Below are 27,211 nucleotides of genomic sequence, written 5' to 3' on the forward strand. Positions count from 1 at the left end.
TGACTTGTTGTGTTTTTTTATTCAGTTTTCTAAAACAGGAGCACAGCTAAGGCACAGCACGACTCCCAGCGAGAAACGACAAAAAAGATGAAAAATGAAAAACAATCCTCTGGGAAATGCTTCACCATTCAATAATCACAACAGAAATCTGGACATTTACACTTTAACTTAAAGTCTGTACATCGTTTCACTTCTTTTTCTGTAATAAAATAAACATCCATCCAGATTCATTCATAGACAGAAACACGCTTCGCTCTGAGCTGCTACATCTGGAAACCAGTCGGCCTCCAGTTTGGTCCCAGTTCCATTTAAATTACCTTCAAATTAATGCATAAATAAAAAAGAAATACAGTATGGAAATGAAAAAAGAAACAAAGATCTCAAACCCCCTTTTCCAATGATCTGCTTTTATTTAAACTCTAATGATATTTTTATTTATTTTATTCTTTTTTCTGTGGAAACAATCAGAAAATCTGGGTTTCTGTTTTCAGGGTTTATCTGATCGGTTTATTTTCCTTCTGAATTCGTTCTTAAAGTTTTCACTTCAGCTTCAACTTTGGATGAAATCAAAGTGAAAACTTTGAACTTCTAATAAGAAAAAGAAATAATTCAACATCCTCAGAGTTTCTTTCATTTAACTAAAAACCAACAAAAACAACAAACATGTTTTTTTGGTGATGTAGTTTATTGGTTCATTTACTTCAGTAACTCAGTTCAAAAGGTGAAACTCAGATTTACATCACAGAGTATTTCTAGTATTTTTCATAAAATGTTGATGATTCTCTTCCACAATTAATAAAAAACCCAAATTCTGTTTTTCAGAAAATTTTAAAGTTTTTTTCACAGTCATGGAGAAAACTTGACCGATGTTAACCAAACTGAAATCTCCACACGGAGGGGAAGCCACAAGACATGATTTCTAAAAATAAATAAAAATGGCTGGTGGAAAATTAAGTGGAAGGAAAAAGTGTGGTAGAAAAAGATTCAGCACTTCTTTTCTCTTCTGCCCAGACCAAGTAGAGTGCAGATACGATCCAGAACATGTAAATATGGCATAGTTCTAAATACTTTGTTAGCATTAATGCCATATTCTTATTTTCTGAAAAGCTAAATTTTGGAGTTTTATTATTAAATTATAACAGCTAATTTATGAATAAATCACTGTCTTTATCTGTCACAAAATTTAAACTTTTAATGGTTTTCAAATTCAAACCATATAAAGAACATCAGATTTTTAAACATCTATCAAACTTTTACTCTTTCCATCATTTAAACGTTTGGTTTTAAGTTGACTGTATTTACATGGTTTGTCCACATGATGGCGCCCTTTGTAAACAATGAAAAGCCTCCAGTATTTCTATTTAAATCAGTGGGAACTGTTCATCAGTTCTGTTCAGTTTAAACCTTCTGGTTCAGTTTGTTTGTCATGTTGACATTTTTCAATCCTTCCTGAATTTAAACATCTAAAATTTGTTTTTCTCTTCCTTATTTAGCAAATAAGACAAGATTTAAATCCCAGGATCAGCAGTTTAGTGCTGCGGTGGAGTTCAGCCTCCATCATTTGGACAACAGACCATAAATAAAGACATCATGGCGTCCTGAAGTCTGTGGTCGACATCATTTAATCGTTTCATCAGCCTTCAGAAACAAAGGCACACATTTTCCTCCTAAAGAGGAAAAATTTGTTATATAAACTTTTTAATAAATTAGTTCAGCAGTTCTTAATGTTTCACTCAGACAGAGAGATTTTTTAAAAAAAAAGAAGATGAATTTCTTCTTGGATGGCTTCAAGTCTGAAGGATTTTAAAATGGCACAAAGAAACCCGACGTTGACAGAACAGAGCAGCTGGAGTCCAGGAAGGAAAACTTTGAACAAGTTAGAAGAATGTCCATCAGGAAAGATCAGAGGCGTGATTTTTAATCCGTGAAAAATATCGGTTTTAATATCTAAGCTGATTCCTCTGCACGTGAAATATCCCTGTAATTCCAACATATAATGAAGTAATAGCATCTGGCCAGCAGGTGGCGATCATGGCAGCATTCTTTGCTTGTTGTGTGTTACGGTAGCAGTTCTTTATTTTAATAAATAATGAGGAAACGCTCCAGCAGGAAGGCTGGTGGCCTCCTGCTGAGGAGCTTAACGGTTTATTACGCCCAGATCAGGATTTCTACTGGAACAAGGAAACATGGAGCTGGAGCTCAGTGTTTTCCAGATCAGGATAAGTATGGAAAAAAGAAAATATGGAAACGTTGGTATTCCCAGATCCCACTTCCCTAAAGTACATATTTGACCTTTGAACTCTAAAATATTGAACAATTAATTACAGATCCTGCAATCACACTTTGGATTTAAAGCTGCCTAAAAAACAACAGAAACATGAGAACAATTTGTTTTTGTTGTTTTCACATAAACGACAAGCAGCAACTCTGATCTCAGATCCAAATAAGAAAATCTAAAAAAACAGTCATGAAATGTTTTCTGAGTAAAACATAATTTTTCAGGGGGAAAAGAGGAATTTCTCCTCTAAATGTTTAAAAAAATTACAGTAACTGTTGGCACTGAGGTCAGACTTTAATTATCTGAAAGCTGCAAAACCCTCACATCAGGAACTTCAGTGAAGTTTTTCTTTTAAGGCTCACAGAACTTTTAAATGAAATTATGAAGTTATTTACGGTATCTGGTCTGCAGCTATAGTCTGTAGTTTATTTGGAGAAAAGTTTTCAGTGTGGCCACTTACATGTCGGCGCCACAAGGGGGAGCTCTTCACCCAAAAACCCAGTTTTTTTCCATACTTATATCCTGGAAAATACTAGAAATAAATTCCCAGGAATCCTGTGGAAAGCCGGAGCTGATTTTGGTCTCAGTTCAGACATTAAATAATGTCATAATTAGACTAAACAACTAATAAATAATCATTTTTGTGAAATCGACAACAAGAGGTATGAAGTTCTGGTTCTGACATTCATTGGGCCGTGTTGTCCCAAACCGAACTGGGATCAGACTGGGTTCGGGTCCTCCTCCGTTCCTGCCACCTTCAAATAAATAAATGTTTCCTCCGTCCGACCCGCTGCTACCTGATCCGTCCGTCCGCTCTGGGCGCGCTCAGTTCGGATTTGGGGTCCGGGCTGGCGGAGCTCCACCTGGTGCGGGCGCAGCGCTGCATGACGGGGCAGGCGCTGGGGCCCAGCGAGCAGACGTCCGCGGCGGCCCAGTGGCCCTCCAGGAGCCCGTCCAGCCAGCGGCGCAGCGGCGCCCCCGTCAGGCCGGAGTTGGCCTCGGCCTCCTCCACGGCGCGGAGGCTCACCGGCAGCCGCAGCACCGGGTTCAGGCCGTGGAAACTCTGCTCCATGTAGGAGTTCCTGGGCGGGCCGGCGTGGAGCCGCAGCGTGTCCTCTGGGTGGACAGGGGGACAAGCAGGACATTCAGCTTCTAGGCACCACAAATCTGGAACAAACTTACAGAAAACTGAAAAACTGCTGAAACACTGCCTTCCTCTGAATCAAGGCTAAAACCCACCTGTTTAGAGCTGACTTTGATCAATAATCAATGGAATATTGATCAACATATTAGATGCATATTCATGTTGTTGGCACTCATCAAATGTAATGTTTGTTAATGGTTTCTCAATTAGAGAAATTAGAGACTGTACGATGTTTTTATGACTTTATGTGTTTTTATGATGTAAAGCACTTTGAACTGCCTTGTTGCTGAAATGTGAACAGAAATAAACTTGATCGATCGATTGATTGATTCAGAAAACAAGTTTAATCTGTATGTTTAGGGTAGATGTAGCTTCCCACATCTCTCAGCCGGTTTTCCTCGGCTCCGTCCTTCAGCTTCCTGACCTGCTGGTCTCTCTGGTCTCCATGGAAACCAGAGAGCATCATGGAACAAGCTTTTTAAAGCTTGAGATTAAACTACACTGATGTCTCAGTTACTAATCAGGCGCCTTCGGAAACATTCGTTGCTCTGGATTTTTATTTAGAGTGATCAGAGTAAACGGAGTTGATGACAAATACACACCACACTTTTCAGATTTTTGGTTCTGGAAACGGATCATTTTGCACCAGCTGCACTCTGGTTGTCACATAACAAAATGAGGGGGATTTTTAAATAATTTTATGAGTCATGTAGAGCTGTTTGGTTTCAGTTTTGTGGAATCAGTAATTCTACTTTCTGATTTTTTCTTGAGTTCAGCTGTAGAAATGGCAGCTCTGTTCAGGCTGAGAGTTAAAATCGGTCTTTAGTTCAGCAGCTTCTTCCTGCCTGAGTAACGTCTGCCTGGTCTTTAAAAAGTCCTGCAGTAATCTCTGGACAGCCAGCTGGGGTCAAACAATGAGGGGGTAAATCAGGCGGCGGTGACCCCGTGTCGCCACGGAGAGCCGGGATGGACGGATATAAATCGATCTGCTGAGGCTGCGGCTTGAAGTTTGTCTGAGCGGCACCGGCTCGTCCGCAGCGTTCAGACGTTTTCATTTACAGGTCAGGTGACTTCCTGTGTGAAGTTGGACCAGCCACATTCCTCCAGTTAAAAGAAATTGGTGTCAAATGTTTTCATTTGTGCCACTATCAATTTAAAGATATTAATAAATGTTTTCAGGGATCATCAAAGGTCAACCTTTCACAAAATCAAACAAATTCTGTCTCAATCAACTGTGCTGAAAATATTTATCTGCAACTTCTCTGCACAAACATGAAAAAATTATTTACATCAATTTTGTTTCATTAGTGAGATGTTTGGTTTAATGAGAAGACTTTTTTATTAAACTTTAAAAATTATAATGACAAACATATAATTTAATTAAATATAACAAACATTTTTGCGACACAAAGGTGTGTCAGTGTGTCGCCGCTCACCTTTCTGGATGGGCTGCCGCCGGTGGAACTCGAGCGGAGCGACGATGAAGCTGGTCTGGCCCAGCAGGTTCCAGTGGTGAAGCACTCTGAGCGTCCAGACGCCGGGCCGCAGCGGCGCCGTCAGCGGCGGCCGGTAGTGGGTCACCTCGGCCGACGCGTCCACCAGGATGTCGTAGGTGGCGGCGATGACGTTGGTGGGGTCGATCCAGACCACGGTGGCGGTCAGGTTGCTCTGGCTGCGGCTCCAGCGCTGAACCGCCACCGGCTCGTCTTCGGGCCCCAGCAGGCCGCCCCAGTTCCTGAAGAGCCGCTCCTTCGGGTCCCAGTCCGACCCGACCTGCAACAACACGACCCGGGTTTGGATCGCTTCGTTTTAACTGAACAGACTCTTTCTAAACCTGGGGTGTCTAAAGCGTGGCCTGGGGGCCATCGGTGGCCCTTGAAATGATTTTGTTTGGTCTCTAACCACAAGTCCAGAATGATAAAACAATTTGGCCAACAAAACAGAAAACAACCGATCACAAAAAAAATTTTAATTGTCTGTTTCTATCTTAATAGAACACAGTTTGAAGCAATTTTTATATTTTGGATCTTTAATGATATACAGATTTTATAAAAGTTTTATTTTTGAGGAGATAAAACTTCACAATAAACAAATTTTTGCATTTTTTACTTAAAGAATTTTGTGTCCTGCCAGTAGAGAAAATTAGCCAGTTTTGGCCCTCAGGACAAAAAGTTTGGACACTCCTGATCTAAACAGATCAATGCTGATCAATAATTGAAGACTCTGAATCCATCAGGCCAGGTTTGACATTTGAGCCACACTTTATATCAAGTTTGCCAACCGCCATTAAACAAGAAGAAGAACACCTAGCAACGGGGTCAACCACACCTAGCAACGGGGTCAACTCCACACTAAGCAGCAGCTGGATGAATCACTGAGGTGGGAACGCAGACTGTGGACGCGGCTCCGGCCTGACCTGGATGTGCTGCAGCCGGTTGCTGCTGTGGGGCTGGCCGGCCAGGGTGAAGCGGTCCCTGGGAGCCACCCAGGTCTCCAGCGTCTCCATCTGGGTGGAGGCTCGGTTTGTGGCCGCGTGGCGCACCAGGTAGCCCTGGAACTGGTCCGACAGGAAGTAGACGTTCACCGACGTCGGGTGGCTCATGGCGGCGTACCTGAGAGACAAAAGTGGGTAAATGTTTCTTTGTGTTTAATTACGGGGAAATTAGATGATAATTGATCATAAAGAGAAATAATAACGCCCTGCAGCATCTGCATTAAATAAAATCATGAGGATAAAACCTCTGAATTCAAAATAATTTTAGCGTGAATTATTTTCTTTTTACTGATCAGTAATAAATTAACAAGTATTTTAATTAAAAAGACCAGAAAAGGTTTCAAAGTTGTACAGTTTCCTAAGTTGTTGGTCAAAATATCTATTTAAATGTTTTCCCTACATCAAAAATGAGAATTGTGTTTGAAAACCCCTCACTGTATTTGACCCATTTTAATTATTTGGTCTGTTTCTGAGTAAAAAGTCACTGGAGGTTTGTGGCTGCTAACTATCACATTAAAATCAAAGCAAAACAAAAAAACTTGGCTCATAAAACAAAAACACCTAAAAGTTTCTATGTAAGACATAAATTTGTCGTTGAAAATCTCATTTTATAAATTCCTGAACTTTGACCAGAGGCCACAAAAAACTACGCGGTGGGCCACAGACGGCCCCCGGACCACACTTTGGACAACCCAGGCCAGGGTGTCAATTCGGCCCACATCAAGATCATGAACGTCCTCAAAGGCTGGTTTTGCTGGACCCATAGAAAACTGTTAACTATTAGCTTTCAAATGAAAACTGATTTGATTTGACTGATAAAATAAAATTAACCCTAAAATAAAATTTAAGTAAACGAATATTTTCTTAAAGCTCAATTTATGTAGACGGCCACATAAATAGCAATGGAGGCTGGATCTGGCCCGCGGGCCCCGAGTTTGACACTTTGGACACCCTGTGATGGAGATTCAAGCCCAGAAGCTAAAGTGTTTCAGAACCACTGATGTAGCAAAAAATCATTTAAAACATGTTTTAATTCTGGAGGGAAAGGCAGCAGCTGAAGGAGCTTCCAGATGAATCACAGCTGCTGCAGCTGCTGCTGCTGTCGCTGCTGCAGCTGCTGCAGCTGCTGCTGCTGCTGCAGCTGCTGCTGAGGAAAACGACGCAGCGTTTCCAGCCGGCCGCTGCTGCTCCTGCCTCCACCCAGCCTAACCACCAATCCCCACCCAAACCAGCAACAACAGCCTCCTTGTAGCGGTGGGTCTCCGCCCGCAGCGCACACAGAAACCCTCAGTAGGCAGAGACTGAGGCCTGCTTGTGCTGCAGAACAAGCGCGCCTTATCTTTATATTTAGTTTGGAGTGAATAAACTCGACCTGCGGTGAGTTTAGTGAAAAGATGCGTCTCTCTGTTTCCCTGGAAACTGGAGCAGCAGCTTCTCTGAAACCGCTGATTCTACCCAGAACCTGTGAATCTTTATGCCGACTAACAAAAATATGGGATTTTCCACAAGCTTTTCATTTCTACCAGCAACTTCATCAAGTCATGATGAAGAAAGTGAAACACAAACTGATTTATAGCATTTAAAGCAGTTATTTCTTTAATTTTAGATGATTATGTCTCACAGCTACTGAAACAAATCCTCTAAAATAAATCTTACATCAGATTTGTTCATTGCTAAACAAGCTGGCTGTATCCAAAATATTACTGGAAAATTAAGTGGAAGGAAAACGTGGGGTCGAAGGTAAAGTCAATTCAGCAGCAATTTGCTACATATACAAAGTATGAAACAATTAATAATGATTAATCACTTATTAAAATAATAGTCAACTAATTTAGTCAGTGTTTAATTGTTAACTGGAGCATACAGACTCATAAAAGTGCATTTTCTGAAAACCCAACATATTCAGAGCTGTAATTATCAATATATTTTAAACCAGAACTCCTCAGGTTACATAGTTTTAGCTTCACCTGGATCAAATTCAAGAAATTGCTTTTTAAGCAATAAAATGTTTTTTTTCTTATTTAAAAATGTAATAATTTTTTTTTACTTGTTTGCATCTTTTAATGTATTTCTAATGCATAAAAGGGTTTAAGTGGTTAGATGAAGCAAAGTGTAGAATGGGTCTCTGTCTCTTTAAAATCTCCTGCTCTCTCTGAAGCTCCGCCTCCAGGAAGTCATCCCAACATGGCTGCTTTATTAACCCTTTAGCATCGTTTTCACCACTGAGAAGCAGCTCCGATAATGTGCTCAGAAGATGTTTGCTAATTGCTGCTGGCTAGTCTGAAGGAGCTGAGTGGGGGAGGAGTTTTGCCTCGAAGGCGGAGCTACGTCCATCTAGGCGCTTTGCACATCTTAATGGAGATGAAAGGATTCCATGATGGCAGCATGGAAAGTGTGTTTGGATAAATGAATATTTGGACCTCTGTGTTTTTGCGGACGCGGCGTACCTGCAGCTGTGATCGGCGGGGTGTCCCTGCAGCGATCCGGCGGCGCGCGCCAGGCCCATGCGGGCGAAGGCGTGGTGGTGGCTGAGCGCGGCGTCGGACAGGCCGGAGACGCCGTCCGTCTGCTGGTGGAAGACGTTCTCCCAGTAGGCCTGCAGGCCCGGCGTGCCGGACGGATACGCGCCGAACAGGAAGGCGTCCAGCTGGCTGATGATCTCCTGGCTGACGCTGGCCTCGAACTTCCGGGCGAAGAACGTGGGCCTGGAGGCCTGCTGCGGATCAATAACCAATAATTAATCATCCACATTAGCATTTTATCTATTTTTTATCCTTATTTTATGTCAGCTTGTGCACATGTGTGGTCGAGAGCATGACTTCCAACCCCGACATTAGAATAAAAACCTCAGCGGCTGCCTGGATCCAAAAATACCTGCAGCGGCCTCCAGAACCAGAACTCCTTATAGAACCCGTCCGCAGACGCTGACCTCAGATCTGCCAACGCAAACGCTCCGGAACCGCCTCAAAGCGGCGCTGCTAATTTGTGAATACGCATCTATTCTGGGCTCCTCTGCAGGATCGGTTTCGCCCCAGAGAGAGAACCACTCTGCCTCACCGGGTCGGAGCAGAACTTCATCCTGATTTGGTCTTTTTATGGATTTTTTCTCGTCTTTTTTTGTTGAATCATTGAATGTTTGGACAATTATTTCCTCTGTGAAGCGATAAGGATTTTCTTCTCTTAGTTTTTTATCATCAAACTGTTGTTTTAATACGTAACCATGGCAACAAACAACTTGTATGGCACTTTAATTGTGTAACTGCTTGTAATTGTTGTATAAACTTTGCTGCCTCTTGGTCTCGATTCCCTTGGAAACGAGGATTTTAATCTTAATGGAACTTTTCTGGTTGAATAAAAGTCAAATAAAAACTAAATAAGTAAAAACAAGGTGTTGTTTTTTCAGGCGGCAGCTTCTTTAAAGCTCAATAATATCTGAACTACATAATGTTTCCTCCATCACAGGAAGGATCATATTCCCTACTAGAATAGAGATTTAAAGAGGAGCGGCAAAAGCAAAGGAGGCGGATTAGCACAGCTAGCTAACTGATGATGTCGTCCAGGACGTTCCTGTGGAACATCGTCTCTAATGTCTCTAAAGTCTCTAAAGTCTCTATAGGGTTAGGGTTAGGGTTTTTTTAATAGCCGAAGCCAAGATGGCTATTTACTTGACTCGACGGGACAAAATGCAGGCTGGACCTCAACTCGACGCGGTGACTCTGTGGAAGGTTAACATCAAGGCCAGGTTGAGATTGGAGTTTTGTTTCCACAGAGCCACCGGGGATTTAAAGGGTTTTTTAGAACTGTGGGGTTTTAACAATGTGTTGTGCACCATTTCTAATCAAGGAGAACTAAAATATAACCAGTTGTTATTGTAACTATTTATTGTAGGTTTTTTTTTTTTTTTAGTATCCTTGACCTGATTATGTAATGTATTGTTGAATTATTGTATAATAAATGTTTTGTTAAAAATCAAAAAAATCTCTAAAGTCTCTAATGTCCAGTTTTGAGCTGTTAACGTGTCATGAAGCTGTCCTACAGAAACAGTCTTCAGTCAGAAGCCTCTTCAGATTCACTGGAAGACAGACTGCATCGTTTAAATTTATTTCTTCTAGTTAAGCTCAAAAAAAGAATCTTCATTTTTTTTAAACTTGAATTTAAATGTTTTTAAAATTACTTTAAAAATAATTAAAATGTATTAATTTAAACATTTTTAACTTAAAAATGTGCCAAAGAGGAAACTGGCACATTTATAACCTTAAAGATTTTATTTCTAATTAATTTGTTATTGAACATTTTAAACTTATGTTGGAGCAGTAAAATAATAATTGTTTTCTTATTTACAAATTTAATTGAACCATTTTAGTTGATTAATAAGGAATTTTAAAACTTTCTATTTAAATAAAGATGAAAAAGTTAGTTTTAAAGATTTGTTTTTACATTTATTTAAGAGAGATGACAAGAATGTCCCATTTCTGTCAAAATGGGAAAGACCAGAGAACCTGATGTAGAAATTATGTGCCAGAAGAATTAGTAAGCGGTCTCCATGGCAACCATTAGGCCTTATCCACATGCTAACTGGCTATTTGGTCAAAATAAATGTAAACAAACATTTATTCTGTGGTTGAAGCGACTGAGTTTGGCTACAGGTGAGGCGGACTCACCTGCAGGCGCGGCAGGTCTGAGGGCTTGAAGTCGTTCGGGGAGCAGCCGCACCAGTCCACTATGTGCTTGTACTGGCACTTGCATCCCAGTTTGCGGTTCCAGTTGGTGAGCCTCAGGTTGTTGTCCACCATCGTCTCACAGTGGACGCTGTTCTCCAGGACGGTGTGGAAAAACGACTGAAGACAGAAGAAAAACGTTTTTACAAACAAAAAGAAGAGTTAGTTCCCTCCTTCACCAGATGAGGGCGCCAGGCTGCACGGTTAGCGGATTAACATCAGGAGAAGAAAAGTGTTCATCTGGTAAAGAGGGAGAAGAAAAACAAAAGAGACAAGAAACTGTTTGGAATCAAGATAATATTTTATTTTCTTGAAGATCTTAAATGTTAATTTGCCCTTTGCAAAACATAATAAATTATTAATGCTTAGTTTAAAATGAAGCTTATTTTTACAATTGTATTTGAATAGTAAACTAAACACATTTTTAGGATTACCAATAAAAAAACTGTATTTTTTTCTCTACCTTCTTTATTTTTAAAATAATCTACAAATCCTGATTTTTTAAATTTGAAACATTTTCTTTTGAATAAAAACTGAATGAGTGTGATGGTGTGTTTGTGTGTCGGTACCTCGGCCGGCAGCAGCGTGAAGCCGTAGAACCGCTTCATATTCCTGACCAGATCGTCCTGCGAGTTCACCACGTAATCCACAAACGGCCGGCTGAGCAGGAACCAATCAGAGCCTCCGTCCACCGACACGCCCTCCGGGATCTTACGGTCGCCCAGGCGCCACATGTGGGTGTCGCACTCGTAGAAAACCCGGTCCAGGCCCTGTTTACGGATGAAACTGGGACAAAGCAGCGTGCGGTTCTTAACTCCCAAACGTTAACCAGAGGCTGAACCTCTGTTAGAGTCCCTGGATTCATTCATTCATGGATTCATGGATTCATTCATTCATTCATTCATTCATTCACTGAATTTATTCAGTGGTCTCCTTTGGTTTCATGTGCCAACATCTTAGAAATGAAATACTTTAAAAACATTCAAAACCTGCTCAACAATAAACAACAATATTTTAAACAAATACAGTAATCACTTTTTTTTTTTTACTGGACGTGGATGTTACTGTAAATCCAAAAGTGAAAAAGGTTTTGCATGTTTGTCTTATTAACAGTAAAGCAACCAGTTTGCAAATTCTGAAAACAAAAAACAAAAAAAAAACGACTTTAAAAGACAGAAATATTTTAAAATGATTGTAAAAACATTTAAAGTTGTTTGCTCAAATGAAATGTAAATAATCTCCATTTGAGCTGGCAGGCCAGACTTGTGTTTTGAAAATGCAGTTAAGGCCGCATAAAATCAGTCTAGAGGCCACAAATGGCCCCTGAACCACACCTTGGACACCCCTGGTTTATTGAAGGTAAAACAAGATGGCTGCTGCGTTCTTACCGAGCGTTGTCTCTGCCGTGAGACTTGATGAAGTTCATGTTGCGGTGTTTGGAGAGAAACGCCACCAGCTGGTCGTTGGTCCTGAGGACAAAATTAAATTTACAAATTCATAAAAAAACATTAAAAAGCATCAGATTTCACACAGCAGCTGCAGGTTTTTATGCAGAAATATCGTGTTTACCAAGAGCTTAAGGAACAGAAAGAGGACGAGGATTTCCGGGTCTCTGCTCCACCAGAACCAGAACAATAACAGAACAGAGTTACTGCGAACCGAGCCTCATGTCTTTTCATATGGACACAATTTAGCAATAAACATTTAAATAAATAAATGGCTTGATAAAGTAATTCATGCGCCAAACATTTCAACTGAAACATAAAAATAAGAATTTTAAATTAAGGTTATTGTTTTATCAGTTTTATTTTTATTTCATTATTCTTCTCTAATTTTTTCATACTATGTATTAATTTAATTTAATTTTAAAAATTTACTTACTGTTACATTTTAATTAGCTATTTATCTTTTCCATATTCTGTTTCTATTACTGTTTGTTATTTATATTTATTTACTGTCACCTCCATGTCTTGATGATGGATTTTACGGAATGTTCTGCGCTTTGGAGATTTTTTTGTATCCATCCCCTGACTGATACTTTTCAACAACCTTTTCTCTGATTGGTTGGATGTCCTTCAGTCTTCATGCTGTGGTGGAATACTGATGAACCAGTGATTTTGTTGATTGATTGATTTGCAAAAGCAATAAAAGTAATTTGTTTGCGCGTCAGTGGCTTCGTCCGGATCAACATGGTGAATCCTCAGGATGAAGCAGTGGAACCAGCAGCTGCTCTGTGTGTCCGTATGGAACAGGAAGTCTGATGCAGCTTCCTGTGGACGCAGCGCTTCCTGCTCTGAAACCTACCAAAACAATCTTCCATTAAAGGGAAATGTGAGTTTCCTCGTTTGCTCGCAGCTGAACTGATTTATTTCATTGGCTGCAGAGAGAAACGCAAAGAGGAAACGGAAAACGTCGTCAGATACTTCAGAGGCGACGGCGATTTTATCCCACTGCAGGGATGTGACTCTGCTCTGTTTAGAAAAAAAACAACCAGACGATGATTTGTTCTTTCTCCAACAGGAATTCCCTGATTATTTCTCTGATTTAAGGGAAAATAAAAATTAGAGGAAAAAATATTTAGATTTTATTTCCTGTCATTTTGTCTGCATGTTCCTTCCAGCTTGATTCTTTTTTTAAAACCAACATAGAAACCTGCAGCACAGAGCTGAAACGATTAATCGGATTAATCACGATTAACTGATTATTGATCAACTAATTTAGAAAAGATTGTTATGATTCTTAATATTCAGACTCAAAAAAAACTAGTTTGCTAAAAGAACAACAGAGCAGAAATTAAGCCAAAACTGTTCCAACATTTAAATACATGTTGGATTTATATAAATATGTCTTATGTTTGATACTTTTAACCCATTTTTCTTTATTTTTAAACCTGTTTAATTTCAACGTGTTTTTTTTTCATGTATATTGTTTTTAGTTTCTGTGTATAAATACTTTGAGTTTCCTTTGGCTGAAAGTTGCTATTTCTATAAACTTCCTATTTTAATAAAGTTGCTTTGCCTCGTCGTTCCCAGAACTCCTCAAGTTCAGTTTTAGCTTCACCTGCTTCAGATTCAGTGAAAAAATCTAAATCTAAAACCTTTTTCTACCCAATTATTAATCAATTAATCCAGAAAATAACTAATAGATCAGCCACACACTGCTGATGGGTTTAAGGTGCAGATGATTTTCACTAAAGAAATTCTGTTGTTGCATTTTATGCAAGAAAATATTCATTTTCTTATTTAATAAGAATTAAATTGTTTATTTTCATTTTTTGTTGTATTTCCAAATTTGTACAAAAAAAGCTCAAGCAGTTCAATAAATCAGCAGAGCGTGTTATTGTTTCTATCTGATTAGTCGTCAGAATAATCGATTATTAAAATAATCACGAGCTGCTGCAGCAGATGAACAACGAGAAACGTTTGGTCCAGTCTTCCTGACCTTCACCTGTGACCTCACAGGCATCGACTGATGGTGGCGCCGGAGCTGCGGCTGCGTTATGGATTTTAGCCAGAAGCGCTTTCAGACTCTGCTGACGATCATCCTGTGTGATCTGACGGTGGAAAAACAGAAACCAGGCGCAGGAAACGTTTCCCAAAAGAGCCCCCTCCAAAATAAAAGCGTTTCATTCAGAAACAGCGGCTGCTCCCACCGAGCAGCAAACTGATAATCCGGTTTACTCTCATTTATTTCTACTTTCATTTCAAGCAGATTTCTTCATCTTTTTATGCAAAAGTTCATGCAGCTGCACAAAAAACCCAGAAGCAAAAATATTAGTGACATTCAGTCATATTCAAAAAATTAGATTATATGTTCTTTGACAGTAACTCTTCATTACACCCACTTTTAATTTCTGTATTTAAAGTATTTTTTATTTTTATCTTAAATGCAGGTTTTTATTAGCTGTAGACGGAAAAATAATCGTAAATAACAGAAATACAGGCTTAAAAACATCAGTCTGTGTGGAATAATCTATAAAATAATTTTACTCTGTGAATTGAGTTTCAATAATATTCTAATTTACTGAGCAGGTCTGCACTGCAAAAACACAAAATCTTATCAGGTATTTTTGGTCTTTTTTCTAACGCAGACGTCTTGATACACTGGGAATAAAACAAAACTAACTTACAAATAACTTTTCTGCAAGACATAGAAGATTGTTTTACATCAATAATTCTTAAATATTGATAAAAAAATATACTGGCAGATTTATTTCACATAGATCAAAACTTTTTTCCAACATTTGAAGTGTAAAAATCTGCCACTGAAGCTAGTAGTTGTTATCAATATTAAGTTATTATTGACATAAAACAGGCTTCTATGTCTTGCAGAAAAGTTATTTGTAAGTTAGTTTTGTCTTATTTTGAGTGTTGAGTGAGATTTTGTGTTTTTACAGTGCAATTATAATGGCGAACATGGAAATTTTACTAATCCTGTATTATTATTTTTTTGTAGATTTTTAGAATTTCTGAAGTGCTTCTTTTCATTTCCAATGTTTTTCTATACTGATAAAATCCAAATAAAAGTTTGAAGGGGCTCAGAAAGCCTGGATCTGACTGGAGGACAGAAACTAGAGCCGCATCGCTCAAAACCACAGAAGAAGAACCGATAAATGTTGAGTCGAGGGGAAAAGCAGAACATGTTCTAAACGAGCGCCTCTGACCTGATGGGGTAGTCGGCGGCGCTCAGGTTGATGAAGAAGTCCCAGGACCAGTCGGCCATTTTGAGGAGGTCGTCCATGCTGCGCAGGTACATGGTCAGGAGGCTGGCTCCGCCCCAAATGGTCGCCATCCTCCAGGGAGTCACTCTGACGTTGGGGAACCGGCCCGCCAGAGACAGAACCTCTTGGTGGAGGTAATCGGACCTCTGAGATTAACGGAAACCACCAAGACAGAGTTAAACTTTATCAAGGTTGGCATTAGTTTTATACTTTATTAATAATTTATACAGCTTTCATATAATGAAGGTTCTTCGTAATAAAAAGCTTGAACACGTGGGGAGCAGTTTCTGTTTCATATCATCTTTATATCGTTTGATGTTTGGATTTCTTTTCAGCAGACTGCCCCGGTTCTGACGGACTCAGCAGGTTCTGACGGACTGCCCCGGTTTTGACGGACTCAGCCGGTTCTGACGGACTGCCCCGGTTCTGACGGACTCAGCCGGTCCTGACGGACTGCCCCGGTTCTGACGGACTCAGCCGGTTCTGACGGACTCAGCCGGTTCTGACGGACTCACCTGGTCCACATGGATGTAGTAGAAGTGCGATGTGTGGTAAACGGCTTTGAAGAGTCGTTGGAACTGTCGCGCTGCGCGGCCGTGGACGACCAGGACGAAGGCGATGCGGACCGGCGGCGAGCCGGCGGCGCCGTCGTCCCACTGAACATTCACGTTAGCCTTACCTGGACAGGGAGGAGACGGGGTCAAAGGTCAGTCTCCATCACAGCTCACATTTCTATACTGTACACTATAATTACACTGAAAAAACACAAATTTAACGAGTTTCTAAGATCTTAGTACACTTTAAATATGACAAAACTGCAGATAAATAAGTTTGTTTCTAAGTCAACAATTGTTGAATATTAGAAAACAAAAATGCCAGTTTCATTGGGAAAAGGCATTTTTCCCATAAGTGAAATAATAAACTGATAGTTTTTATCCATATTAAGGAATTATTGATTTGGTGCCTTTGGTGAAAATGTTGCAGGAGAAAAATTTAAAAATGTTTAAAAACTTGCATTTGTTATTACATTTATATTTAAAATGTTAAAAGTTATTAAGAGACTTTTTCCACTTGTGGCACTAAAAGTACCAGTAAATTGATCTTTATGAACTTTAGATCTGTTTTTCTCGAGCTCTACTCTATGTGCTTTTTAAAATAAAATAAAAAAATCGTCTTAAAAATTAAAAAGAGTAAATTAATGTTTTTAAATTCAGATATAATAATAAATGGAAGTTTTTAACTATTTTTTAGACATTTTTTCCAGTATTTATGCTGCATTTCCATAAAGTAGTGATATGATTTTAGATCTTATTAGGTTGGAATAGATCTGCTACTTTATGTTGTTTTTATGTTTATCTTTGTTTTAAATACTAAAAATAAAAATAGAACACTGGTTATTTAAAAATGGCAACACATTAACTAAACTGAAGTAGATATTTGTCTCATAAGTTGCCATTTTTCCACTTTAAATAAGTTTCATGTGGCTGTCCTGAGAGAAAAATTGGGTAAAAACGTTGTAAACCTTTTAACTTTGGGGTAAAATCCAAATAAAACCCGTGGAAACCGGGTGTAAATACTTTTCTGAAGCTCTAGAAAGCAGAACAAATGCTCTGCGAGCGTTTTCCATGTTTTAACGGCTGATGTTGCTCAGTGAAACGGGCCGGGTCGACGTTTGCAGAACAATCGAGCGACCTCCTGGCTGCAGGCCATGCTGGCTCAGCCGCAATCAGCTGAGCCGAACGCCCTCAACGTGGCCCGGAAGCCTAAACCCGTCTAAAGGAAATCAGAACCAGCGCCAGTCCTTGGACCTAATGACTACTGTGTCATCAAAGGAAGCTGTAATCATATAAATGAAGCATGGGGCGGCTCTTACACCGAGCCATTAGTCAGCCTTTGCAGAGTAAGACTACAAACGGGTTGTTTAATTAGGGTGTAATTACCCAGCATCCTCTCTGCGTCTCTTCGTACTACAGATCCTGAAAATAGAGCTGCCAACCACAGAGATGGCTCTCTGCTGCTTCTGCTAAAAATGTTCCTCAAACGGTAAATTTAGAGAGAAGAGCGAGGAGCAGCTGGATCCGAGCGTTTAAAGAGCCGCTGTCTGCTGCCAGATGGAACGATTCATCGGATTTATCAGATTAATCGTCAAGTAATTTAGTAATATGTTCTGTTTTTTTAGTATATCGTCTAAAAAAGCCATTTCCTGAAAGAACAACAAACTCAGAGCAGATATGAAGCCAAAACTGTACAAAGTAGATAAAAACACATTTGTCTGAAACTTCTGAAGTTGCAGAGTTTTGGCTTCGCCGGGTCCAAGTTCACTAAATGGATGCTATTTTATTGCACTTAAGGAAATAAAATGTTTATTTTCTTAATTAAAAAAGAATTTAAGTTTCTTTTCATATGCATCTTGCATTTCTAATATTACATAAAATGCTAAAGTCGTTGATTGAAAAATATGGCAATTTGTCAGAATAATCATCAGATTAATTGATTACTAAAATAACAGATACAGTGCCGGCCCAAGGCATATGCTTGTTAGGCGTCTGTTTAAGGCCCCCACACCACCAGGGGGCCACCAAGAGCAAAGAGAAAAGATTTCAAATTTTGACCTTTTCAAGATTTTTCTAGAAAATTTGTGATTTTTTTCCAGAAAATGTTCAGCCGTATTAGAGTCACTGTAGACGTTAAAAAGGTGTAAATTTCTGACAGAATATGTCAGAAATTTTCCACAACAAAACAGGGAAATTTCTGAGTTGAAAAATTTCTAGAAAAAATATGGAAATTTCTGATACTGAAAAGTCAAAAATTATCAAGTCTTAAAACGGAAAGCTTGGACAATTTTCCTAATTGAGTATTTTCCAGAAAATTTCTGACTTTTGAGACTCAAAAATCTGAAATCTTTTTTTCTAAAAGATTTCAGATTTTTTTCCAGTAAATTTTTGACTTTTTAAACTCTGAATCGGGCCGAATGGTTCTGACCTTGGATCGGACAGTAGCGCGGGATTTTCTCCGGCATCAGCGCCCGCTCCTTGTGCTTGCAGTAAACCTCGGCGATGCGCTGCCGGCACTCGCGGCTCTTGGCTCTGGACAGAGCGGAAATGGCCTCCTTCCCGCTGATCTCGCACTGCGGCCGCTCCCTGTTGGGCTCCGGACCCGGCGGCAGCGGGGGCGACCCGGGCCGCTTCGTCTGGAAGAAGGGGGCGTCCTGATTGGAGCCCTGAGCCGGTGCCGGGACGGTCAGGATGTGGGTCTGGTTGGGAGCTTTGGAAAGGACCGGAGCATGCTTTATGACTTCATTTCCCAGCATGCCTTGGTTCTTTTCCAGCTTTTGCTTGCTGTTTGCGGCGGCGAGACGCTGACGCTGCAACCGCGCTCCAAGGTTGCTGTTGCTGTCGATGTTGTCAAAGTCTTTGGGAACCGAGTTCTCGTTGTTGTTGCTGTCGGGACGGAGACGGTGGGGACGGTGGACATCCTGCAGGCGGAAGACAAAAACTAACTGCTAATCCACATCGACACATTAGATACAGAACAAAGAACATTTAGAACAAAAACACTCAGAAATTTTCTAGGAAAAACAACCAAGTTTCTGAGCTTGAAAAGTAGAAAATCTGCTTGCAGTTTTCTAGATAAAACTTTGAGAGTTTGAAAATGTGATAAAAATTTCAGAAAATTTTGAGAAAAAAAATTTTCAAAAGTAAAACATTAAAAATTTTGGACATTTTCTGAGTTTCAAAAGTAGAAAATATTTTACTTTTGAAAGTCAAAAATTCTTACTTTTTTTCTTTTTTAAAATCATTTTTAAAAAATAAAATTTCAGATATTATTTGGTGCAACTCTACTTCTTTTTTTCTATCTTCAGTGACCCAACAGTTGTACTAAACTCACAAAGCAGGAAGTTAAAAGTTCATAGGTTTTAGTTTTATTTAGGATTAAAATTGTATATATTAGATTAGAGAAACAAAATGACGGGTTAAGATGTTTTTCTTGTTCAGTCTCATTAAAACAACAGCAGTATAGTTTAACTTTGGCTTTAAATTGTTTCTGGCTCCCATGAATATGAATGAAAATGTGGGAAGAGTCGCAGTGCATTCAGAGTGTTTGTGTTCCAGCAGCTCAGCATCGTGACCTCGATGGATTTCCTAATCCCACAAATCGCCCCATTTCTGTCTTTCCCAGAGATAAACGATGCGTTCGAGTGTGTGGGAGAAAGCAGCGGTATCAGCTCCGACCACCTGCTCCACACACAACCTCTCATTATCTCATCTCTAATATCAGCTTAGAGGAATGCGTGCGTGCAGAGAAGCGGTGAATATTCCCGGCTCTCCAGGCAGCGCTGTGATTAAAACAGGAAGAGATAAAAACCTCAGGACGAATTAAACTCTGAGGATTTATTCTTCTCCTCCTGAGCTTTCACAACCTGAAACTGCAGCAGCTGACAAGCTGGTCATGTTTTAATTACTCAGGATGACCAAACACTACAGATGTCCTACCAGCGGCGACCCAAACTGGGGGCCACGAGGGGCCCATGGACCCCTGGAAAAATCCTGGCCACCTCAAGTAATCCTGCTCAGTTTATACAAACGTACACAGAATACTTTGAAATCTGAATAATTAAAATATAAATGGATATAATTTAAAACTTGAAAAAGAAATGGGGGGTTGGTCTTTTTTTGACACAAACTTTCTGAGTGGAACCTTTATATTCACATGTTTCTGGTACACCCATGAACATGACGCACAGCACCAGCTACATCGGCTGGCGGTTGACTTTTACTTCAAAAATGATGTGATTGATCACCAGGAAACACTAATGAAAACCAGAAATTGATTAAATAAGTGATATTTTAAATTTAAAAACCTTTTTTTGCTGCTACATTATTGAAGAAATGCATGTAGGAGCTGAAAAACAAAAATATTTAAAGTTTTTAATCTGTTGTTCAAGTTCTTCAATCATCTGATTGGAGCAAAGAGTTTCAGGAAGTCCTGATAATTCATGGAGATTCTTTAGAAATGTGAACTGTGGATGCTAACATTAGCGCTAGCTGCTACATGATTAGCATTGAGATGCTATTTTAGGCTTGATTAGCTTGGCTAATGGGCTATGTACATTTAACAAAACTTAAACATGACAGTAGTCTTTTCCAGCATCCAATCAGATTGTTTTCTGAGGCAGAAATTAATTAAACCCCAGCAGACGTTGTTTGTGCATCAGATTTGTGAGGGTACCGGAAACACGTGAATACAAAGGTTCCGCTCAGAAAAAAGGCAAAAAACCAACTAAAACAATTAATTACTTTAAAATGTTTTACACATTACAATCCATAATCAAAATTGTAAACAAAAATGTTTTTAATTGCAAGCTAAAAGCTCTTGACAGAAAAGGTATTTCTCTTCCCTTCACAGAAAGAAAAGCGGTGCATTTTTTCCCAGAATGCCCTGCAGTCCCTGGAGACGGTCTGCAGCTAAAATACCAGCATTTACCTACAAACACATCCGTCTTTCTTCCAAGCAGAGTCCGTGGCGTCCTGCTGGGAGACGCCGGCCTCCCAGCAGGACCGCCTGCCGGTCGACACAAAGACAGCAGAAAAAAATCATCACAAACGGAGGAGAAACGAGTCCTGGAGGCAGAAAGGGCAACAAGACGAGAGACGGAGGCTTCAGAGGGAAAGAGTCAAGATGTTGGATCAGGAAATCAATGTTATTTATAAAACAATGAATATTAAATAAAAATACCTGAAATATTTGTATTTATAAATGATCTAAGACGAGTCTAGGAACTTCTACTGATGCATTTCATTGTTTCTCTGGGTGTAAATATGATGTGACACAGAAACATTTAGTCTCTTGGCTGAGTTTAGGACAGATTTATATTCATCTTTGAACAAAGATAAAAATGTTCAAAGTGAACTGATAAGTTGAGCAGGTTGGTGCTCAGCTCTGATTTTGTTTTTTTGATCAAACGTCTTTAATGGTTTATTACGGATAGAAAGAAACAAAGTATTCTAGACAGAAAAAAGAAAAACATTTCAACTAAAAAAACAAAAAACTTTTTAGATTAATCTCAGAAACTCTTGAAAAAAAATTGAAACTCAAAGATTTTTCACTTTTGAAACTCAGAAATTTCCACGTTTTTTTAAAGAAATTTCTGAAATTAATCTCAAAACTTCTAAATTTTTTCTAGCCAATATTTGACTCATTAAAAAAACTAAAACAATTACTTAATCAGGAGATTTCACAGTGATCATTTCTCCCTGGGAACAGAGTTAATGCAATGCATTCTGGGATTCAGAGTTTTTACGAATCTCTTTTCTGTTCAGGCCTTTAATCTGGTTAAGACAGAAAAACGGAGGAGCTGCAGGTGAAACAGAAGATATTTGTGATGTTTTGATCTGTCAGATATAAACCCAGAGGTTAGTGAGGCGTCGCCTCCAGCTGCAGTTATGAAGTGAGTTCAGAGAAGTTTAAACCGTCATAATGAGTCCTTTCATCGGATGTACACTGCCGCTCTGTAAGGCAGCGATTCATTAGAAAAGCTCCGGGGACGACGTGTTTGCACTCCGGGACTCTGAAGGTAATGAAAACAGAACGGTTCAAACTCCGACCTGCAGCTGGAGAATCAGAACCAAACTGGTCCAAATGAGACTTCAGACCCTCACAGTGTTTCATGTCAAACTCACAGAGATGCCCTCCTTTCTAAAGGTATAAATCCACATTTTTACCAAACATTTTACCAAACATTTACAGAGAATATTTCTCTGGTTGTTAGATTCTGGATCTGGAACCTGAAGAAATCAGAAGCTAAGACCTGACGGCTCAGTAATGTTACTTATTCAGATTTATGTCTGAGTTCATCTGCAGAAACACATGAAGGCCTGGAAATGATGAACATCTTAAAAAACAAAGCATTAAGTCTAAACAAAAATATGTTAAAGTGGAGAAATTAACTCATTATCTCAGGATTTTAATTTGAAAAAGTGTTAATTTGTCACATTTAATCAAATTAAGCTGGTCAAACTAACTTTATTTACGTTTGTTTAACATTTCAGTTTAATAGGTTTTCTTGGACAAACTTCATTTGTGGCCAGTTGATGTAATTTATGTGAGTTGGATCAACCGTTTCCTTTTTTCAGTGGAGTTTCTCCTGCTTTGCATTAAATGTTCAACCTGCTGCTTGATGCCGAGGCTGAGGGCAGATGGAGCGTTTTATTTTAAAACGGTCGTAATGTGACGGTGAGACCTGCAGGGATTACAGCAGGGATGTCCGTCTGTTCAGGAATAATCTCAAAGAAATGCAAAAAAAACATTAAGCAGCTTTTTAGTTTTTATATCAGTGTTTGAAGCTGATTCACCAAAAATAGAGGAACAGATTTCCATAAATAAACACTCATTGTTTTATCTCTATTTCATCTGATATTCAATAAACTTTCCTTAAATCTCCTGCAGAATAAAAACACTAAAAATGTTTTTTTTCATTTTGAACCTCTGGTTATTTTATTTTCCATTATGATAAAAATGATTACAGGCAAATTAAAATCTTCTAAGAGTAATTAAAGGAAACGTTACTCAAAATCAGAATTTGCTGAATTTAAACTGATTTTATTTTAATTTATTAAACTTGGGAAAGTTTTTTAAACTTTCAATAAGAATAAATTTATTCTTATTGCAGAGAAGAAAATAACTTGCAAAATGAATCGTTTCCTTTTAATCTGCAAACTTCCCTACAAACGACTGACTGCTTTATTTGTTTGATTGAAATATTGCACCTTAGTGACATCATTATAATTCTTTGTGATTTTATTGTATTTGATTATTTCCTCCTGATTTGAAGTTTTGATTTTTTGCTCCACTAACAAAAAGTTTTTACATCCTGACATCATGGAGTTCAATAAAACGGACCAAAACATCGCTGCGATGCAGAGTCTGCATGCATGAAAGTTCAAATATTATACAACAAATATCGCTCCAATGCAATATCAATATATTGTTTTGGTCTAGTCAAATCACAGAGTCATACAAGCACAACCTACGTCCAACAGGAAGCCGTTAAACAACCAAACCGAGAATCTTGGAAATAAATGAAAAACAAATTTAAACCAACAAAACACAAAACATTAATGGGGACATTAATGAAAACATTCGATCTCAAAACTTCCTGTTTCGTGTCACTTTATTTTATCTGGACTTTCAGAATCAGTTTCTAAACCCAATCAATGTTTGAAAGTTATTAATCACTAAAAATGACTTTCATCCGTTTTTACAAAAAATATACAAATCAAGAGTAAACTGAATATTTAAGGATTAACAATCTCAACTTCACTAGGAAGCAGAAATCCCATCAGTCAAACCGGATCAGAAGTAATCCTTTAATCTGACCGGACCCGGCCGTCAGAACAGAATCTGAATCAGGTTCTGATTTACAAACAAACCAGTTTGACTTCAAAGCAACTTTAGGATCATTTTGGGATGAAACCAACCGGCCTGCAAACTCAGCTTCCTGTTTTAGCCACCCAGAAGAATCAAACTGTGGTAATGGCCTAGTCAAAGTCCAGATGTGAAGCTGGATGTGTCATAAAACTGATGGCTGACCTCAAAACAAATCAATGTTTTAACTGTTTATTCATCAGATTCTTTAATAAAAAGTTCATGCAAACAAAACTCGATCTAAAGAAACATTTTCTGCCTGTTTCAGGTTTTCTAGGAGTTTATTCCAGAGGAGCAGAGAAACTAAACGCTGCCTCACTTTGCTATATATGGAGTAAGAAAAGTGTCTGAAAACCTGAAGCGTTTTCGTCACAGCTGATCAGAAAAGCGTCCAGACTCAGTGATTTACAGACCGACAGCAGAAATAGTTTATTCCAATAAGTCATAGAAACCTGAAAACCTCCACAGTAAAAGACATAAATAAACTACAGCGGCTCATTTTGTGGTTTTTGGTTCTATAAAACAATTTACCACAGAGTCTCTGGAGCAGGAAGGCGCGACCATATATGGACGGTCACATTGTTGCTCTTTACGTCTGCAGACGGTTAACAAACTTCTCTTAACAAAATTAAATATTTTTAAACAGAAATACGTCAAATGTGTGTGAAGCCACTTATCACAGAACACAGAAAAGGAACCGGATCACCAAGGCAACCACAGGTGTTGTTTGTGAGCATAAAGTGTATCAAATATGAACAAGCTGCTACGTTCACACAGTCTAAATGATTCCGATTTAATATTCAATTTAACATGACAAATACAAGGTGATTTTATCTGTTAGCAATGATTTGCATAAATAATATGCAGGAGAAAATGATTTTAACATTTGGGAATACAAATATTTTGAAATAAGCTGTAAGTTTGTTGCACCAGTTGCTTCCTGTCCTGTAAATATTTGAAAGAGAAGAAGTTCAGAAAATCTCCATGAAGCATTTTCAGCTCATTTAGATCTAAATTCGTCTCAGATCAAATCTGATCAAACTGGAGCCGGATCAGAGGAAGAGCTGCTGGTTCCAGTCTGGATCCCAGCTCTGCTCCTTCCTGAGCACAGACACACCCACGCACCCTGAACGCCTCACAAATAATCCCATCACTTCGTTTTTCACTTTAATACACAGAATATGAATTTACTGTTGGAGAAAATCAATAGAAGCTCTGAAAACAGAAACGTTTGTGTTCAAACTAATTTTAGATGACAAAATTAGAATTAAATGCAAACGTTCATCGATGGACAAACAATTGGGAATTTATTTGTTTGTCTAAAATATTTCATTTTTAAAAATCTCTTTTCTTATCCAATGTTTATCCAACCCATATAAATAATAATATTCCATATTTTTCCAAACAACCCTAAAAACTCCTTCTGTGTTTAATTTTTATCACATTTAAACACCAAACATTCAAAACAGTCAAGAAGCAAAAATAAATCGTCAAATTAAAAGCAGCAGTTCAGGAAAATCTGAATGAACTTTAAACTTATTTCCAATATATAGACAATTATAGATGTTTTAATAAATGAAGTATCTGAATATTTTTGCTTATTTAGTTTGATGTTTCAGAGTCTGAAGCCACTTTTCCAAAAACATCAAATCATCTGATAAAAATAACAAATCCGATCATATAATTAGTGATTCTAATTATAGTATTCAGAAACATCAAACAACAGCAAAAGAATCTCTGGTTTTAAAAATCTTTAAAAAATCATATTTCAATGATTTGGTAAAACTACAAACAGAGTATTTCAAAACAACAACACAGGTTCTAAAACAATTCAGTCACTTTCAGTTTAATTCTTTAAATCTAACTCAGAATAAAAACTGCGAAAGGTTCAACCTGCTGTTGTTACAAAAACAAAATGTGAAGCTGTGAAGCATGGAGGTGGCAGCATGATGCTGCGGAGAGAAGAAGATTTCCTCCAAATCCTTCAGTTTTAAAGCAAATCATCCAGTTAAAACTGAGACTCCTGGAAAAACTGCAGCGTTTTAACAATCCGGGCTCAAAGTGGGAAGATCACAGCCTCACCGAGTAAATGACAGGACAGGAAAGTGGATCCCTGCAATAAAACATCCACCGTATTTTTCCTCTTGCAGTGGATTCATGTTCTGACAACACAGGAACACCTGGAAAACTGGAAAACACAATCTGAATCCGCGCTGCAGCACAAAGAGGAGCAAAACCTCTGGAAATGTTCCGGCTTAAAAATAATCAGATGTTTAAACAAAGACCCGGAATATTTAACCCAGAACCAGAGAGGCGGCTGGCGCGGCTGGCGCGGCTGCCTGCAGGAATAAGATGCAGTCCGGCCTCAGAGAGAACAACAGCGGCATTAAACACGCGTGGAAATCATGAGTGAAACCCACCGGCTGCAGTTTGAGTCGAGCGGCCGCCTTCCCGTGCAGCGCGGCGGCTTCCCGCGGCGGCTCGTCCCTCCGCTCCGGCCCCCTCCACCGGCGCTCCGTGGCGGCTTTGTTGAGCCCCCCGCTCCGCTCGTCCCGCTTCTCCCGGCTCCTGGCGCCCGCGTCCCCGCCGGCGGAGTCCAGGCTGCTGAAGTTCCACACCACCAGGGTCTGGATGAGCAGCAGCGCCGCGGCGGCCAGCAGCAGCGCGGAGCGGGAGCGGCGCGCCAGCCGCCGGGCGCACGGGGTGCCGACCATCTCCCTCCGGTTCACCGAGAGCCCCGTCCGCTAAACGCAGACAGCGGGGTGTGAATGCTCCCCTCCGCGGCCTGAGAGGGGCTGCAGGCGGGCAGACAGGAGGAGGAGGAGGAGGAGGAGGAGGAGGAGGAGGAGGAGGAGGAGGAGGAGGAGGAGGAGGAGGAGGAGGAGGAGGGGGAGGAGGAGGAGGAGGAGGAGGGATTTGGCACATGATCGGGATGAGGAGAGAGGACTGGAGGCAGAGAGGAGGCCCTCCTGTGGTCATCCAGGGGTCAACAGGGCATATTCCTGAACTGAATGACGTCCTGGGGGCAGAAATGTTCCTGATTTCCCCCACTTACCCCCCACTCACCCCCCTCCTGTCACACTACGCATTAATCCAGCATCCAATCAGAATCCAGCAGCTGGAATCATCACGTTATGATCTCCAAAACAAGGTTATTATCAAAGGTGGGTGAAATACCCCAAGGGCCGGTCCAAGCCTTTATGGGGCCCTGAGCTGAGTTTGGGCCCCCAAACCAACACATCAATTTGCTTTATCGTTCCTAAGCTACTCTGTTATCATTAGCATCATTTGTAATAAGCTTACATTATGATTTTTTACATTTTATTTTGTTTTCTAAATGGTATGGACTACTTTTTGTCTCGAAATAAAATATTTTTTTTATCAGTGTTATTATGTTGATTTCAGTCCTACAGCAGTAATAAACTAGAAATGC

General features: G+C 39.5%; 1 protein-coding gene and 1 long non-coding RNA gene across 2 annotated transcripts in view; one reads left to right on the top strand and one right to left on the bottom strand.

Moving 5' to 3' along the window:
• LOC116735752 (uncharacterized) overlaps nt 1–1,605 on the top strand; it is a 28,813-nt gene extending 27,208 nt beyond the window's left edge. The window contains exon 5 of the long non-coding RNA XR_004342418.1: nt 1,494–1,605. This is a non-coding gene — a long non-coding RNA (uncharacterized LOC116735752). The remainder of the gene's footprint in view (nt 1–1,493) is intronic.
• LOC116735751 (xylosyltransferase 1-like) lies at nt 1–26,591 on the bottom strand. The gene is made up of 11 exons (XM_032587825.1): nt 26,199–26,591; nt 18,337–18,829; nt 15,870–16,033; nt 15,298–15,500; nt 12,023–12,103; nt 11,204–11,420; nt 10,578–10,754; nt 8,364–8,632; nt 5,839–6,034; nt 4,859–5,195; nt 1–3,394 (listed from the first exon to the last, which is right to left on the bottom strand). The coding sequence occupies exons 1-11, from the start codon at nt 26,490–26,492 to the stop codon at nt 3,072–3,074; spliced, it is 2,754 nt and encodes a 917-aa protein (XP_032443716.1). The 5' UTR covers nt 26,493–26,591; the 3' UTR covers nt 1–3,071.
• Between the last annotated feature and the right edge of the window lie 620 nt (nt 26,592–27,211).

This window comes from Xiphophorus hellerii, chromosome 16 (genome assembly GCF_003331165.1).
Source record: "Xiphophorus hellerii strain 12219 chromosome 16, Xiphophorus_hellerii-4.1, whole genome shotgun sequence".
Classification (NCBI taxonomy): Eukaryota; Metazoa; Chordata; class Actinopteri; order Cyprinodontiformes; family Poeciliidae; genus Xiphophorus; species Xiphophorus hellerii.